The sequence below is a fragment of the Macaca mulatta genome, chromosome X, assembly GCF_049350105.2.
Source record: "Macaca mulatta isolate MMU2019108-1 chromosome X, T2T-MMU8v2.0, whole genome shotgun sequence".
NCBI classification, from domain to species: domain Eukaryota; kingdom Metazoa; phylum Chordata; class Mammalia; order Primates; family Cercopithecidae; genus Macaca; species Macaca mulatta.
In genome coordinates this window covers 159258800-159276206 of record NC_133426.1, presented here as the reverse complement: position 1 = coordinate 159276206, position 17407 = coordinate 159258800, and the positions used below count along the sequence as shown (strand labels likewise).

The window sequence follows — 17407 nt, the reverse complement described above, 5'->3', positions numbered from 1 at the left end:
GGCGCACTCATGACGGCTGCGCGCTCGCCAAGGTGCACAGGTGCACACACGTCGCGTACACTGGTGGCGGTTGCACATTTGGACAGGCGACACGTCCCGCGCCCGCTACCCAGACCCTGGGGAAGGCGAGGGGTGCCGCTCTGCTCTGCTCCTTTTCCTTATCCATCTCTTCTGTCTTTCCAAAGAGATGGTGAAAGCTCTAGCACTGTAGTCCACACACAGGATAAACATGAGAAACTGAGGAACAATTTAAAAATGACCTAACTACAGTTAGGTCATTCTCTACAATCGCTGGCCTACTATGCCCTGACCGTATCCCAGTGACCACAATAGGGTCAGAATTCCAGGCCACTGTTGTCCCCTAGCTCCGATTTTATCCCAAAGAGACCTTTTCCACTAGTTACCCACAGCGGAGGCGAGGCGGGCTGGAACATGAAATGAAATTTATTGAAGAGAAACATGTACTGAAATCATTGAAGAGAAGGGAGCCACAACACAGAGAGAAACTGCAAACAGCAACCACAGGACACAGGTCCTGGGATCCCTCCTCCTGGGGTTCCTGGCAAGGTGCCTCGTCTACCTCCCTCCTGCTGCTGACCCCGCTGCCACCTCCCTCCTTCCCAAGGGCCCCAGGGTCCACCTCTTGCCAGGACGGTGGACTCTGGCAGTGTCCACTGGCTTCAGGGAACCCCCTCCCGAGCCCATCTGCTGGGGCAGGGCCCTGCCCTATGGCCATCACAGACAGTCACAGGACACCAGTAAACACAGCAGGGAACAGCCCACCAGGTCGAGGAAACAGTCATGAGTAACAGGGGTGGAACACCAAAGCATGAAGCTCTCCTGGAAGTCTCAGGCAGGGCAGCCCCACTCCATCCCGGGTCCGGCTCTTCCTCCCACAGTCATGGTCACCATCGTGGTCACAGGGTGAGCATCCGCCTTGCCCTGGTGCCTCCTTCCCACCATCTCCTGGGTCTGTGCTGAGGGCCTCTGGGGAGGAGCTGCTCAGAGAAGAACACACACAGCTCCATGAGAACAAGCAGCCACTGGCCTAAATCTACACCAGGAAAGCAGAAGTGGTGTTTAAGATGCAGGACAGGCAGCAGTGAGCAGAACCTGGGCTCGCAGGAAGCTCACAGCACATGCCCCGGGCCTAGAGGCGGTTGCCCAGGTGGGTGCACAACACACAACTTTGCAGAGGAACGACAGCTAGCAGTGGGTGGGCGTCTGCTGGGTCACTGCGGGGCCTACACAGGTGAAGGTGGGCTTCCCAGAACAGGGGGCAGCCTGCCCTGGGGACGGCAAGTGGGGTGACCCTCTTGGGAGACCCAGGCAGTTGGCACCCTTGAGAGGACCTCTTTGCCCCTGTCTCTCCCAACCCAGGACAAGGGGTGGGGGACAGACATCTTCGGGTGCCCCCACCCAGGCCGCAGCTGGCCACTCAGGGCTCCCTCCAGGCCAGAACCCTGGAGACGGCAGAGTTTGGGGCTGGGGCTGGGTGCAGCACTGGGTGCAAAGGAAGGGCACCTCCCCCAACCCCATTTGGTATCAACGTGGTCATCTGGGTCACCGGGAAGGGCTGATGGTGGTGGCCAGGGCCCTTTGGAGGGAGGTGGGGGGCCCCAATCCTGATGTGGGATGAGGGACCAGCCCTGGCCTGGCCTCCCCTCTGCCTCCAGGATGCTGCAGCCTGAGAGGAGAGGAGGCCCTGGGGCCCTCTGAGCCTATTTGCCTGGGGAGGATTTGCGCTGGCCCACCTCCCTGGCCCTGTCCTCATTTTCCAACTCCTCCAGGATGAACATAAGCCTCCCTTTGGGGGGCTCCTCAGCCTCCTGGCCTCCTGCCTGGACAAGGCCCTCTGGCTCCTTTGAGCTCTGCAGGGGCATTTTCACCTTCCCCAGTGGCAGGGGTGCCCCTGACAGCCTTTTTGGTGGCAGGAGCAGTCTCAGCAGCATCTTCTACCCCAGGATCAGCCTGCCTGGCGTCCCCCTGGGCTGAGGAGGCCTGGGCAGCATCTCCATGGGCAGGAGCTGCCTGGGCGGCAACTGGGTCTTCACTCTCTGCTGCAGCCACTGGCCAGGCCACACCCTGCTGGCTCCTCACTGGGGAGGCCACCCACACCTCCATCTCCTGGATGAGCTGGAGCAGCCCCAGGAAGCTGGGTGGCCTCCTCTCCAGCTGCATCCCCCTCAGGGTATTCTGGAGGGCCTCCCTAGGGCAGGCCTGAGGCAGCACCTACCGCAGTCGAAGGTGATTGGCCAGGGCCGGGCGGACGGCCGCCTTCTCCAGGGCCATCTGCAGCAGGCCTTCCAGGTGTACCAGGAAGGCAAAGGGCCCCTGCGGGCAGGTCAGGAACTTCAGCCTGGAAGTCATTCGAGTGACCCGGTTCCTAAATACCTGCTCCAGCGCCACCGCCAGGCAGTCCAGCACCGCCACAGTTGGGCTCTTCCTCCAGGAGGCCGCTCACGACGTCCGGGACCAGGCCACTCAAGCTCTCCAGCAGCCACCTCTTCCTCTCCCTTTCCGACGCATGGTACCACAGCTGCAGCATATCCTTGGCATGCTCCACCCAGCTCTCAAAGGACTCTTCCTCGCGGCCTGGCTGCTCCCTCTTGGAAAAGGGTCTTAGTTCCTGGTAGGCCCTGTTTTCCAGCACAGCCTGCAGGGTGCAGCGCCAAGGCTGGACCCAGGTTCTTGTTACATTTGTCCCTCCTGCCTCACCCATAGCTCCTGCCTCACCCACAGCTCCTGCCTCACCTGCAGTTCCTGTATCACCTGCGGCTCCCTCATCTGACTCTTGCCTCTTCTGCAACTCTCAACTCATCTCCAGCTCCTCCCTCACCTGCACCTCCGGCCTCACTTGCACCTCCTGCCTCACCTGTGGCTTCTACCTCACCCTTACCCACAGCTCCTGCCTCACCTATGGCTCCTGCTGTACCTGCAGCTCCTCCATCACCTGCCTCATCTTCCTCACCTGCAGCTCCTGCTTCACCTGCACCTTTGGCCACTGCTTGCCCCTGGGGCTGTGCAGGGAAACTGGATATATCCTGAAATCAGCATCAGGGGCCTGGGGCAGGGAGATCATGTTCCAGTGTCCTTCTTTGCCTGGTATTCAACAGGGAATCAAGCTTCGGTTTAAACCCTCAGCGAACTCCACCAAGGCTGCCCTGGCCCCGAGCTCCTTTCTGAAGTGCTTGATGAGCACTCGGTACCTGCCCAGGGGCGACAGGGCAGCCCGCATGGCCTCCTGGAACTCATGTTCCTCACAGTCATCAGGGATATCCAGGATGAGCAGGGAGCACTCTGCGTTCGCACCCATCCTCCTGCACCAGTCCCGAAGCATCGCCAGAGCCATCGCAGAGGACTTGAGGGAGGGAGCCTGATCAGACAGGAATGTGTGCTGACTGTTGCAGTCTCTGACGCAGCCTGTGAGTGCAAAGGGGAGAGAGGGATGTTGGTGCCAGTCAGCCCACCCCCACCGCACAGTCAGAGACCAGCCACTCCCAAATGCAGGGCCTGAAGCATCTTCCCTGCCCAGTGTCACAGCCCATGCTCCCCCACCCCTACTGCTGCAGCTCGGAGCCCTTCACTGCATCCCCCACCTCCACAGCAGGAAGCGTCTCTTTCACCTTGGTGTACAGCCCCTGATGGCAGAACTTACAGCTGGAGCCACTCCAACCATCATACGGAACCCTGCAGCTGGATGTGCCCACCTCCTCTTTCCCAGCACTTGACCAGGAGCCCCCTCCCATCATCCCTGCAACCTGACAACCCCCTCCCACGCCTCCCGTGTCAGCAGCCAGGAGTCCCCTTCCCCCACAGTCAGAGCCCCTGTCTCTACCATAGTCCCCTTCTGTAGCCAGAGGCACCCTGCAGCCAGGAGCTCACCCCACCCAGACTCCTGCAGCAAGGAGACCCTCCTCCCCTCTCCTCAGGTTCCAGACCAGGACCCCCTCTCGCACCTACTGCCTGGGGGCACAGCAATCTGGCTCCTCCCCAGGGCGCCCTCGGCCACTCTGGGGTCCCGCTGGTGCCTGCTCTCTGTCTGCAGACACTGCAACCACCCATGGGCAAATGCCACCTTCAGGCTGTGGAGCCCACTCCAGAGACCACCTCGAGGCCCTGGAACGGGAAGGTGGAAGATCACGCCTCAGCAGTGCAGCTGGGGCTGCACAGGGCAGGGATATCTCAGGTCGGCTGTATTAAGGGCACATGGGCTTCCAACTTCTCCCAGAAGCCTCAGATAGATGAAGGAGAAAAATCTCAGAGTCTCCGGGGGAGGCAAATAGCTAGACAGGGGGAGGCATCCATGTTGCCCTGGGAACGGGACCTGCATGGTAAGGGCTTGATGTGCCAAGGCTTGAGCCTCTGGGGACAACAGGCCCAACCATTGACCCTCTACCCTCAAAATGGCCTAGTGGAAGTGTTGAGAGAAAAAGGGGGTTGGAAACTGGCAGAGAGAAAGCTCATGCTTAGGGGCAGGGTCTGGAAGCTGGGAGTTGGCGGACAGCCAGGTACTAGGACTCCAGACTGTGTCCCCCAGATCACTACATTCACAGGCCTCAGTAGCTCAGAGGTGACTGAGGCAGAACCTCTTTCCGAGGCATCACCTTCTGTGATGTTGTGATACCAGGCAGCTAAGCAATGGCTTCCAGCACTATTTTCAGCCTGGGCTGGAGAAGGAGTAAGACTCCTTCTCAGAAGAAAAAAAAAAAAAAAAGACAGGATCTCGCTTTGTTGCCCAGGCTGGAGTGCAGTGGTGCAATCTGGGTTCACTGCAACCTCTGCCTCCCAGGTACAAGCGATTCTCGTGCCTCAGCCTCCTGAGTAGCTGGGATTACAGGCCTGCACCACCACACCCAGCTAATTTTTGGATTTTTAGTAGAGACGGGGTTTCACCATGTTGGCCAGACTGATCTCAAGTGATCTGCCCACCTTGGCCTCCCAAAGTGCTGGGATAACAGGTGTGAGCCACCACACCTGGCTGAAGAAGGTGACATCTGCAAATATCTTGCTTAGTGACCATCAATTTAAAATGTTGTCTGCTTTTAACATATTTATTAAAACATTACCAGAAAAGCCTGTTTTTGTTTTGTTTTGTTTTTAATCACAAAGAAAGAAAAACAAATATATTCTGTCATTAAAGGTCCATAACTTCTGGCCCTGAAATGTAATCATAGGCTTCAGACCCTTGCTCCACATAGCCTGGGCAGGGATATGCAGCAAGTAACCCAGCTTTCAGCGGAACCAGCCCTGCCTCAGATCTCCTTACTCAGAACCTGCATTTTTTTAAGATTACCAGGGGATTTATGTGCATCTTGAAGTATGCTACCTGTGCCGCACCCACACCCTTTTCTGGAACAGCACTTTCGGGCCACTGCAGGCCCCAGGATCTTCCCTCTGTGGAAGAAACCTGCTTTGGGAAACGACAGGAAGCAGCTTGGGTACTAGGTGCGTAATATTTGGTCGTGAAATCAGGAGAATAATGGGAGAATGGAATATTTTCAGTCACTGGCTCTCAGTGAGCAGTGAAAAAAACTAATGCCCTTGTGAAATGCAGGCATTAGCTGTATTTTTTGCCCTCCTCCCCTAGAACACAGTCCAGTAAAAAACGGGGGCTATGACTTTCAGGTAGCAAGCGCGCTCACGTGGCCTATACGTTGCACGGGGTGTTTTGCACCCGGCCCTTCACCACAGGCTTGGGACGCCACAGCTCCCCTCCAATGGGGAACAGCCACAATGGCTGCTGGGCCAAATGGCACGTGGCGAGCCTGGCTGCCACCATCGTCCAGCCAATAAACAACAGGACTGGGAGCTATTCTGCAATGTAAGTGGCTCCCAGCTGGGCTTGCATTCTCTGTCCTCAAAGGTGCAGGCTGGCTCAGGCTGGCACGGGGGGGCGGGGTGAGGAACCACCTTGTGGGAAGTAGGAGAGTTTATGTCACCAGTGCGCAACCGTGAGCGGGCCGTGTGCAATTCCGCTGGGGGAGTGGTGTCGTCTCCAGACAACCTCTTCCCGCCACAGCCTCGTGGCGCAGTCGGCACGGAGGCGGCAGCCGCCATAGACGTGTGGTGGTCGCGCTGCGCGGGAACACCGGCTTGGAGGCACCTCCGGCAGGTACGGAGCTGGACCCCGGGCTTAGACAGCAACTCAGATTGCGGGGGATCCCCCCAATAATCCTTGCTATTTTCAACGGGGTCTAGGGGCTGGTGGCCATAGGTTTCCATGGAGGCGGGATCCCACTAGATCACACACAGCACCCCGAGGAATCCCTGCCATTTCCAGGCAGAACTTCAGGGAGACCTGGCCAGGCGCGGTGGCTCACACCTGTAATCCCAGCACTTTGGGAGGCCAAGGCGGGTGAATCACCTGAGGTCCGGAGTTGGAGACCAGCCTGGCCAACATGGGGAAACCCGGTCTCTACTAAAAATACAAAAAGTAGCCGGGCATGGTGGCATACGCCTGTAATCCCGGCTACTCAGGAGGCTGAGGTCGGAGAATCGCTTGAACCCAGGAGGCGGAGGTTGCAGTGAGCTGAGATCATACCCTACTGCACTCCAGCCTGGGTGACAGAGTGAGACTCCGTTTCAAAAAAAAGAAAAAAAAACTTCAGGGAGACGTATTCCACCCTCGACCCTGCCCGGAGACACTGCAGTCAGGACAGTAGCTCTTGGCCCTTGCCCTTGAGGGAAAGTGGCTTCGAACCTTCCCCTCCTAGATTCTGCCTGCTTCCACTGGTGTCGGTGGTGTGGGTGTATGTAAATAACAGGGTGGGGATTGGGGGAACAGGGAAATGGAGGTGGGGGTTTGGGGACATCAGTTAGACTTGCATGGAGGTAGGAGTTGGACTTGGTGAGGGGGCAGGGCTTGGGGTAGGAGTTGGACTGTGGGTGAGGGCAGGGCTTGAGGCGGGAGTTAGACTTGGGTGGTGGAAGGAGTTGGACTTGGTGGGGGGCTAGGCTTGGGGTAGAGGTGCAACTTAGTTGTAGGCAGAGTTTGGCAGCAGGCGTGCAAGTTTTGAGGTGGGGCTTAGGAAGGGGTGCAACATGGCTGCAGGGGTGGGGCTTGGGAGGGAATGAAGTTTGCAGTGGGGGTGGGGCCGCAACCTTACCTTAGGATCCCTTCTGCCCTAGCAGCAGCCCCCCCGCCCCCCACCTCCCTCCTCACCTCCCACCCCTCTCGCCATTCTTCCCCCCACTCCTCCTTCCCCCCCACCCCTCCCCCCTTTCCCCCCTCCTCTTCCCTCTGCCAGTTGTGCAGTTTCTTCTACCCCTGCACCAGGGTCCTAGTGGACACCTATGCAGAATCTGAATTGGCATGGCCTGAGCAGGGACATGTGTGTGGGACAGAATCACAGCAAAATACCTGTGCTTTGCCTTGGACAGATCCAGGGAAGCAGGAACCATCACGCCTGAGTCAGGAACTGCCTAATTGGATAGAGTTGAAGAGCAGAGCGACTCTGAAGTGACTGTGTTATTGCAGCATCTGCGCTGCCAGCAGGGCCAACCCAGAAAGGTGAGCAGCTGTGAGGTGGGCCCTGTTGGGAGGGTCTCTGGAACCCCTGCAAAGAGTGTGGAGAGGGGACTGCCTGCCAGCGTTCACAGACTCTGCAGGGTAGGGCCATCTCTAGGGCAAGAGTTGTTGGTTTCCTGCAGTCTGGCAGTGGGGACCTCATCAGGGTCCCTTTTCTACCTGATTTCAGCTTCCACACAATTGAAACCATGAGCTCCTGTCCTTTCAGCACTCACTCCTCAAGCCCACCTCGCCTTCCCTCTCCCACCCTCCTTTTTGCTGGGAAGCTTTATTGGTTGGAGGCCAATGACATCACCTGTTGCTTCTCAAGGACCTTAGCCTTACCACATGACACTCCCCTGCAATAGCAACCCATGGTCCATGGTATTCTCTGTATCCATGGCAACACTGCAGCTTGTCACACAATCTCCACACCCACCACTCTCATTGCATTGCGCAGAGCTCGGCCATCTTTCTCATCTGTCAGGCGTTCCTGAGAAAGAGGGCCATTCTACCTCTCCTGCTGCCAGCCTTCACTCCAGCAAGGAGGGTGCTGGGTGACCTGAGCCCACATAGCCCTGAGTGAGCAGTGAGGCCGTCTCCTGCCCTCTTCTGCCTGGAGAGCTTGTCAGTGTCCCCAGATGTCAGGCCCTGCCTCCTGACTTTGGCCTTTTCACTACAGATACCCGAAGCACACACAGCAGAGTCCTCTGGACTTCGAGGAGGAACCCACAGCAGGAGGAGGTCAGCAGGGAGTGGTGAGATGAGGAGATCTTTGCCTGGGGAGAACCTCCACCCTCTACCCTCCCCAAAATAACTTGGGGAACCCTGGGAAGAAGGGACTCCATCCCTGCTCGGGGGTGGGGGCAGAGGAGGGGTGCTTGGGGGTATAGGTTGGGGTAGGCATTAACAATGCTCTCATCCCATTTGCTTTGCAGGCTGTGGAAACCTGGGACCACTTCTACCTTCCTACGTGGCAGTGGCTCAGAGTTATTTGAGTGCTGTCAAACTAAGCTGATTGCTGCCCTAGTATTAGATCAGTCCATAGAAAGTGGGAGCAATGGCATTGACACTGCTAGAGGATTGGTGCAAGGGGATGGACATGGACCCCAGAAAGGCCCTGCTGATCATAGGCATCCCCGTGGAGTGTAGTGAGGTGGAAATTCAGGACACTGTGCAGGCAGGCTTACAGCCCCTGCGCGCATACAGGGTGCTAGGGAGAATGTTCAGGAGGGAAGACAACGCCAAGGCAGTCTTCATTGAATTGGCTGACACTGTCGATTACACTACTCTGCCTAGTCACATACCAGGAAAGGGGGGCTCCTGGGAAGTGGTGGTAAAACCCCGTAACCCAGATGACGAGTTTCTCATTAGACTGAACTACTTCCTGAAAGATGAGGGCCGAAGTATGACAGATGTGGCCAGAGCCCTGGGATGTTGCAGCCTCCCTGCCGAGAGCCTGGATGCAGAGGTCGTACCCCAAGTTAGACCCCCACCTTTAGAGCCTCTGAAAGAAAGTATGTGGTACCGGAAACTGAAAGTGTTTTCGGGAACTGCTTCCGCTAGCCCAGGTGAAGAGACCTTTGAAGACTGGCTGGAGCAGGTCACTGAGATAATGCCCATATGGCAAGTGTCTGAGATGGAGAAGAGACGGCGTCTGCTGGAGAGCTTACGAGGGCCTGCTCTGTCAATCATGCGGGTGCTCCAGGCCAACAATGACTCCATAACTGTGGAGCAGTGCCTTGACGCCTTAAAGCAGATCTTTGGGGATAAAGAGGACTTCAGAGCCTCTCAGTTTAAGTTTCTGCAGACCTTTCCGAAGATTGGAGAGAAAGTCTCCACTTTCCTGCTGCGCTTAGAGCCCCTGCTGCAGAAAGCAGTGCAGAAGAGCCCCTTGTCAGTGCGCAGCGCAGACATGATTCGTCTGAAACATCTCTTAGCTCGGGTCTCCATGACCCCCGCCCTCAGAGGCAAGCTGGAGCTCTTGGATCAGCGAGGGTGTCCTCCCAATTTTCTGGAGTTAATGAAGCTTATTCGAGATGAAGAAGAGTGGGAGAACACTGAGGCAGTGATGAAGAATAAGGAGAAGCCATCAGGGAGAGGCCGGGGGGCCTCTGGTAGACAGGCAAGAGCAGAAGCCAGTGCCTCTGCACCTCAGGCCACCGTGCAGGCAAGGTCTTTGAGCGACAGCAGCACCCAGACTGTACAGGGAGGCTTACCCCCATTAGTGAAACGCAGGCGGCTGTCGTGCAGTGAAAGCACTAGGGAAGAAGACTATGGCCAGGCCATGTATCCCAAGGCTGAAAACCAGACTCCAGGCAGGGAGGGGCCACAGGCTGCAGGAGAGGAGTCGGGAAACGAGGCAGGGGCTGGGGCCATGAGCCATCCCAAGCCCTGGGAAACATAGGCTCAGAAGACCCAAGCACTCCTTCCCCTGGCAGGCAGCAGGGACATTTGAACAAAGGGCAGCTTACACTAACAGGGAACTTGATTGGGGCAGAGGGACAGGGAAGCCAGGTCAAGATCAAGCCCCTTTACTTTCCACCAGCTGGAAGGGACTTCACCAACCTAGACCAAATAGCATCTGGTTCAGTGGGGGCCAGGCCCATGGCCCCTAACAGGTATAGGAGACACAAGCAGGGAACAGCTACACTTAGCACAGGGGGTGGCTGGGCTTCAGATGGGGACCCCAACAAAGCAGGGGCTGAAGACGGTGTGGCTGGGGGCTCTGGCCTGGTCATCTGGACACCCCCAAATATCCACCCTGTGAACTTTGAGCTGAGAATGCCCACTGGCACCCAGGCCATGTGGGACCTGGAGGAGCCTGCCTGGGGCCTGCCTCTGCCAGAAGGAGCCAGGGCTGCTGAGGAAGAGCTGTGGGGGAGAAGTGAAGCCCGGCAGGGGAGGCTGCAGGGTCCAGCCCGTCTTTAGGATCATTTACACTGCATGAGGGGAGCCCCAGGAAGGCAGCATTCATGACCCCCTGCACCAGTGAGGAAGAGAAAGAGGAGGAGAATTAAGAAGAGGATGATCAGGAGGAGGAATAGGAGAATAAGGAGGGGCAGGAAGAAAAGGAGGAGGAAGAGGGGGAGGAGAAGGAGGAAGAGGGGAAGGAGGAGGAAGAAGTGTGAGAAGAGAGGACTTGTTGGGGGTGGGTAGTTGTTTTTGGTTTGCGTCATCACCAGGCCCAGGCTCTGCTCACTGCTGTTCCGTGTCAAGAACTCCACCTCTGCTTTGCCGGTGTAGATCTCGGCCAGCAGCTGCTTGTTCTCTTGGGGATGTTTGTGTTTGTATCTGAGCAGCTCCTTTCCAGAGTACCCCAGCGCAGTTCCAGGAGACAGTGGGAAGGAGGCATGGCAGACGCTCACCTTGTGACCGTGACCTTGACTGCAGGAGGACGAACCAGACACAGGACGGAGCAGGGCTGCCTGAGGCTCCCCAGGAAGCTTTGTGCTTTGGCGTTCCACCCCTGTTGTTACTCGTGACTCAGTTTCCTCAACTTGGTGGGGTGTTCCCTGCTATGTTTTCCAGCATCCTGTGACTGTCCTGTGCAGTCTATAAGACAGGGCCCTGCCCCAGCGGGTGGGCTCAGGAGGGGGTTACCTGAAGTGAGTACACATTGCCAGAGCCCACAATCCTGGCAAGAGGTGGATCCTGGGGCCCTGTGGAAGGAGGGATGTGGTAGGGGGAGCCACGGTGAGGGAGGGGCCTGGGACTTGTGACTTGCAGTGGTTGTTTGCAGTGTCTGTCTGTGTTACAATTCCCTTCTCTTCAGCGGTTTCAGTTCATGTTTCTCTTCAATAAATTTTGTTCAGTGTTCCAGCAGTGTCTTGCCTCTTCTGTATGAAACTGGGGTGGGCGGTGGTCTGCTGGGGACGAGGCCACAGTGGCCAGGCTGACATTGGGGTGTGTGTCCATGAGGACCTGTGGTGTGCCTTGGGCTGCATGGAGCCTGGCGACAGGATGCTGGTGGTCATGAGCAGTGACTGGTTGGGTACTAAAGGCACTCCAGGTGCCCTCAGGAATAAGTGGGTTGGATATTGAAGGCTGGGCAAGGGGCAGCAGGTGGGTTCCAGGCCCCTGATTCCTGGCAGCACTGTAGGGGTGTGGCTCAAGGCTTCCAGAAGGGTCAGAGAGGCCATGTGTGCAACCGAGGGCAGAAACCAAGGTCAGAGAAGAACCCCAGGAGGGCCTGGACAGGCAGTCAGAGGCCCTGTGAAGAGCTGTGTGCAGGACTCAGGGGGTGGTGCAGGGGCTGCTGTGTGCCCACCCTCCCAGATCAGGCCGCAGGTGGCCAGCCTTGGCCTAACCACTGAGGGATGTTTGGGGATAGTGTGTGTGTGTGATGGCCAAGGGACAGAGTGTTGGTCAGACAGGGATCCCAAGTGCTTATGTGTCGGGGAGGGGGAGAGGAAGGGCGGGGGGAGCTGCACTTCATCCTGGGTCCTGTTCTGCTCTCTTCCCAGTGTGCTGGGGGGGCCTCTACTCCTGTGTCCTGGGAGCAGGCAGTGGGCCATGAGCTGCAAGTCCAGATGGCCCTGGGGAGTGACCCCTTTCTGTCCTGCGTCCCCGAGGCCCTCTGAGCCCTGGATGCTGCCTGAGGAGGGCTCCCTCAGGGTGGACAGCGCTGCTAATCCGAACACCCCTCCTTGAGCACTGGCCGGAGGGGCAGTCCTCAGTGGGGGCCTGAGGATCCTGGAACCCGCCCTCCTGAGCCCTCCTGGGACTGGCTCTCTCTCCCAACAGGCCAGGGAGCTCGCCACAAATTGAGGGTAGTCCTCGATCAGCCATTTAACTAACCCAGAGTCTGTGGGCAACAGGACTGGGACAACTGATAGGCCCCTCCCTGCACAAGTGCGGGGAGGGGACGGGATCAGTGACTTGGACCTGGCGAGGGTCTCCCAGAGCTCACTCAGTCTGTGCCCACACGCTTCCTCCAGCTGTTCTGGAGCACAGAGCCTCCGACCATCCCCTTGGCTCAGATGATAGCCAGGGTGCCCCAAAGCAGCCTGGGAGCCAGTGCTGGGAATGGGTGGCTGCCCGCCTGGGCTGAGGAACCCTGGATCTAGGCGACCTGTCTGCTTGAGCAGAGCTGCAGTCAGCAGGGCTGCAGGGCGGCAGGGGCCCTGGGAGACACTAGGCATACACAGGCGAGTGCAGGCGTGGGCGGGGGGTAGTTTTGCGGGGCTGTCGGGGAGGGGCAGGGGCAGCAGGTCCCTGGGGCTGGGTCTGCAGCCTCCTCGGCCTGAAGGTGCCTAACCAGTGTCTCAGGGACCCTTGTAGTGTGTCGCATCGGGGTGCCCTGCGGGCATGCCTGTGGCCCCCACTGTGCTCTGCTGTCCCTGCCTTCTTCAGGCTGGGCACAACCCCAGCATGTCTGTCCCTTGTGTCTCAGCAGGGCCAAGTCAACTGCTCACTTTCCAAGGGCCCCTCCAGATTTCAGGGACAGGACAAGAAGAGAGGGCGAAGAGCTTGGCTGACCTTGCCAGAGCCTGTCAGGGCTCCTTGGTTTTCCCTGTTCAGAGTGGACCTGTGTGTGCCGTGAGTGTCTGAGCGGGTGTGTTTGCGCATGTGCGTGTGTGTGTCAGTGTGAGCATGTGCATGAGTTTCTGAGAAAGTGTGTGTGAATCCAAGTGACAGCATGTGACTGCATCACTAAGCATGTGTGAGTGGGAGTGTGTGGGGGAATGAGGCTGTGCCATTGAAGGTGAGCATGCATGTCGCTGCATGTGTGTGACACTGTGAGTGTGTCAATGCGTGTCAGTGTGTGTGTGTGTTTGTGAGTCATTGTGCGTGAGTGTGCTGACTGCAAATGTGGGTGTGTCGATGAGCAGGCATGTATGTGTCATTCAATGCGTGTTTGTCACTCAATGTGTGCGCGCATGTGAGTGCGTCTGGAACGTGAGCGTGTCACTGAACGTGTGCGCGACTGTGTCAGTGAGCGTGTGAGCACACATGCTGGATAGCTGGGTTGTGAAACCTGGAAGGGATCTAGCCAGGGAGTCTGGAAGGCGGTACCGGGAGGAACCAGTTGCTTCCCCACCAGCCTGGAGCCAGGAGACTTTGTTGGGCCTGAAGGACGGGCCCCACCACGGGGCCCCCTGTCCCTTTCATCCTGGCCAGGCCCTTGGTGTGTGCCGGCTTGCAGAGCTCCTACCATGCATTGTGCTTCACTGCACAGTCCTCACCAAGTGTCCCTGGGGGGTGGGGGCACGGGGCATGTGTGGCCTGGGGACAGAAAGGTCCATCGAGGTGCCTTCCCGGGTGCCCAGGGGCTGACCAAGCCCATCCAATAAGCAGCAACCTCGTGGGCTCACAGACGGCTTGAGCAGTGGATGAGGGAGCGGGATCAGAGCCCAATCATGGGGGTTGAGGCTGAGCAGAAAGGACTCAGAGAAGTCCCGTCCTCAGGACTGTCCCAGAATAGACAAGACTGAGTGGGGTCCCATCCTAAGGCCTGTCCCCTGAGCAGGGAGGACTGAGAGAGGTCCCGTCACCAGGCCTGTCCCTGATCAAAGTGGTCTGAGAGAGGTCTTGTCCTCAGGTCTGTCCCCCGAGCAGAGAGGAGTGAGAGCGGTCCTGTCTACAGGTATACCTCTGAGAAAATTAACTGAGATGGGTGCCATCATAAGACCTGTTCCTTAACAAGAGAGGACTGAGTTGGGTCTCCTGAGCAGAGAGGCCTCTCTCCGAAACCTGAGCAGGGGGAACTGTGAAAGGTGCTGTCCTCAACTCTGTCCCTGATCATAGAGAAATGACAGAGGTCTCATTTTCAGGCCTGTTCCATGAGCAAAGAGGACTGAAAGAGGTCCCATACTCAGGTGTCCCCTGTGCAGAACAACTGAGAGAGATCCTATCATCAGCCCTGTCCATGAGCAGAAATGTCCGACAGAGTACAATCCTCAGGTTTCTTTCTGAGCAGAGAGGACTGAGAGAGGTCCCATCTTCTAGTTTGTCCCCTGAGCAAACAGAACTGACAGAGGTCTCATCCTCAGGCAGCCCCTGAGCAGGACGACCGAGAGGACTCCTGTCCTCAGACCCATCCCTGGGCGGAGAGTCATAAGAGAGGTCCTGTCCACAGGCCCATCCTCTGTGTAAGAGGTCAGAGAGGGATCCCATCCTAAGGTCTGTCCCCTTAGCAGAGAAGACGGAGAGTGGTCCTGTCCTCAGGCCTGACCCTGAGTAGAAAGCAGTGGGAGAGGTATCATCCTCCGGTGTCCCCGGGCAGAGAAGACTGAGAGAGATGCTGTCTTCAGGCATGTGAGGCTTAGTGGGCAGAGAGAGGTCCTGTGCTGTGGCCTGTCTTCTGAGCACAGTCGACTGAGAAAGATCCCATTCACGTGTCTATCCCAGAGCAAAGAGGACTTAGAGGGGTCCTGTCCTCAGGCCTGTCCTTTGAGCAGAGAGGATTGAGAGAGGTCCTGTCCTCATATCTGTCCCCTAAGAAGATGGACCGACAGGGGTCGTATCTTCAGGCCTGTCCCCTGAGCTAAGGGGACTGAGAGAGTTCCTGTCCTCATATCTATCCCCTCAGAAGATGGACCGACAGGGTTCCCATCCTCAGATCCGTCCCTTGAGCAGAGAGGACTGAGAGACATCCTGTCCTCAAGTCTATCTACTTAGGAAATGGAGGGACAGGGGACCCATCCTAAGGCCTACCCCCTACGCTGAGAGGACTGAGAGAGGTCCTGTCCTCACATCGATCCCCTTAGAAGATGGACCGACAGGGGTCCCATCCTCAGGCCTGTCCCCTGAGCTGAGGGGACTGAGAGAGTTCCTCTCCTCATATCTATCCCCTCAGAAGATGGACCGACAGAGGTCCCAAACTCAGGTCCGTGTCTAGAGCAGAGAGGACTGACAGACGTCCTGTCCTCATATGTATCCCCTTAAAAGATGGACCGACAGGGGTCCCATCCTCAGGCCTGTCCCCTGAGCTGAGGGGATGAAGAAACGTCCTGTCCTCACATCTATCAGCTCAGCAGATGGACCAACAGGGGTCCCATCCTCAGGCCTGTCCCCTGAGCTGAGGGGACTGGGAGAGGTCCGGCCCTCATATCTATCCCCTTAGAAGATGGACCAACAGGGATCCCAACCTCAGGCCTCTCCCTGAGCTGAGGGGACCCAGAGAGGTACTATCATCATAGATATCCCCTTAGAAGATGGACCGACAAGGGTCCCATCCTCAGGCCTGTCCCCTGAGCTGAGGGGACAGAGAAAGGTCCTCTCCTCATATCTATCTTCTTGGAGGATGGGCGCACACAGGTCCCATCCTCAGACTTGTCCTCTAAGCTGAGGGGACCGAGAGAGGTCTTATCCTCATATCTATAACCTTAGAAGATGGACCGACAAGGGTCCCACCCTCAGGCCTGTCCCCTGAGCTGAGGAGACCGAGAGAGGTTCGGTCCTCATATATATCCCCTTAAAAGATAAACCGACAGGGCTTCCATCGTCAGTCCTGTCCCCTGAGCTGAGAGGACTGAGAGACGTCCTGTCCTCACCTCTATCCCCCTAGTAGATGGACCGACAGGGGTCCCATCCTCAGGCCTGTGCCTAGAGCAGACGGGACTCAGAGATGCCCTGTCCTCATATCTATCCCTTTAGAAGATGGAACCACAGGGGTCCCATCCTCAGGTCGGTCCTTTGAGCAGAGAGGACAGAGAGGGGTCTGGACCTCACATCAATCCTCTTAGAAGATAAAACGACTCGGGTCGCATCCTCAGGCCTGTCCCTTGAGCAGAGAGGACTGAGAGAGGTCCTGTCCTCACATCGATCCCCTTAGAAGATGGACCGACAGGGGTCCCACCCTCAGGCCTGTCCCCTGAGCTGAGGGGGCTGACAGTGCCTGTCCTCATATCTATCTCCTTAGAAGATGGACCAACAGGGGTCCCATCCTCTGGCCTGTCCCCTGAGCGGAGGGGACTGAGAGAGTTCCTGTCCTCATACCTATCCCCTTAGAATATGAACCGACAGGGGTCCCACCCTCAGCCCTGTCCCCTGAGCTGAGGGGACCCACAGAGGTCCTGTCTTTATATGTATCACCTTGGAAATAGACCGTCAGGGGTCCCATCCTCTGGCCTGTCCCATGAGCTGAGGGGCCCGGGACAGTTCCTGTCCTCATATCTATCCCCTTAGAAGATAAACTGCAAAAGTCCCATCCTCAGTTCTGTCCACTGAGCTGAGAGGACCGAAAGAGGTCCTGACCTCATATCTATCTGCTTAGAAGATGGACCGACAGGAGTGCCATCCTTAGGGCAATCCCCTGAGGTGAGGGGACTGAGAGTTCCTGTCCTCATATCTATCCCCTTAGAAGATGGACTGACAGGGGTTCCATCCTCAGACCTGTCCCCTGAGCAGAGAGAACTGAGAGATGTCCTGTCCTCATATCAGTCCCCTTAAAAGATGGACGGACAGGGGACCTGTCCTCAGGCCTATCCCCTCTGCTGAGGGGACTCAGAGAGGTACTGTTTTCATATCTATGCCCTTAGAAGACGGACGGACTGGGACTCCATCCTCAGATTTGTCCCCTGAGCTGAGGGGAGACGGAGAGAGATCCTGTCCTCATATCTATCCCCTAGGAGATGGACCGACAGGGGTCCCATCCTCAGCCCTGTCCCCTGAGCTCAGGGGATGGAGAGACTCGGTCCTGTCCTCATAGCTATCCCCTCAGGAGATGGACCGATAGGGGTCCCATCCTCAGGTCTGTGCCTGGAGCAGAGAGGACTGAGACACCCTGTCCTCATATCTATCCCCTAGGAAAATGGACCGACAGGGGTCCCATCCTCACACCTGTCCCCTGAGCTGAGGGGATGAGAGAGGTCCTGTTCTCATATCTATCACCTTAGAAGATGGACTGACAGGGGTCCTATCCTCAGACCTGTCCCCTGAGCTGAGGGTCTG

At 57.3% G+C, this 17407-nt stretch overlaps 1 protein-coding gene and 1 pseudogene across 7 annotated transcripts; one reads left to right on the top strand and one right to left on the bottom strand.

Annotated features, from left to right (window-relative positions):
- Positions 1–430: 430 nt before the first annotated feature.
- LOC114675047 (paraneoplastic antigen Ma6F pseudogene) lies at positions 431–3419 on the bottom strand (annotated as a pseudogene).
- Positions 3420–4729: 1310 nt separating this feature from the next.
- Positions 4730–11333, top strand: PNMA5 (PNMA family member 5). 7 transcript variants are annotated; one of them, XM_015128452.3, is made up of 4 exons: positions 4730–6115; positions 7384–7513; positions 8193–8254; positions 8449–11330. In XM_015128452.3, exon 4 carries the CDS (start codon positions 8571–8573, stop codon positions 9915–9917), a length of 1347 nt encoding a protein of 448 aa, XP_014983938.1. In that variant the 5' UTR covers positions 4730–6115; positions 7384–7513; positions 8193–8254; positions 8449–8570; the 3' UTR covers positions 9918–11330.
- Positions 11334–17407: the final 6074 nt, after the last annotated feature.

What these genes read in the sequence shown, in the direction of transcription:
- PNMA5 (XM_015128452.3), top strand. Translation starts at nt 8,571, where the DNA reads ATGGCATTGACACTGCTAGAGGATTGGTGCAAGGGGATGGACATGGAC.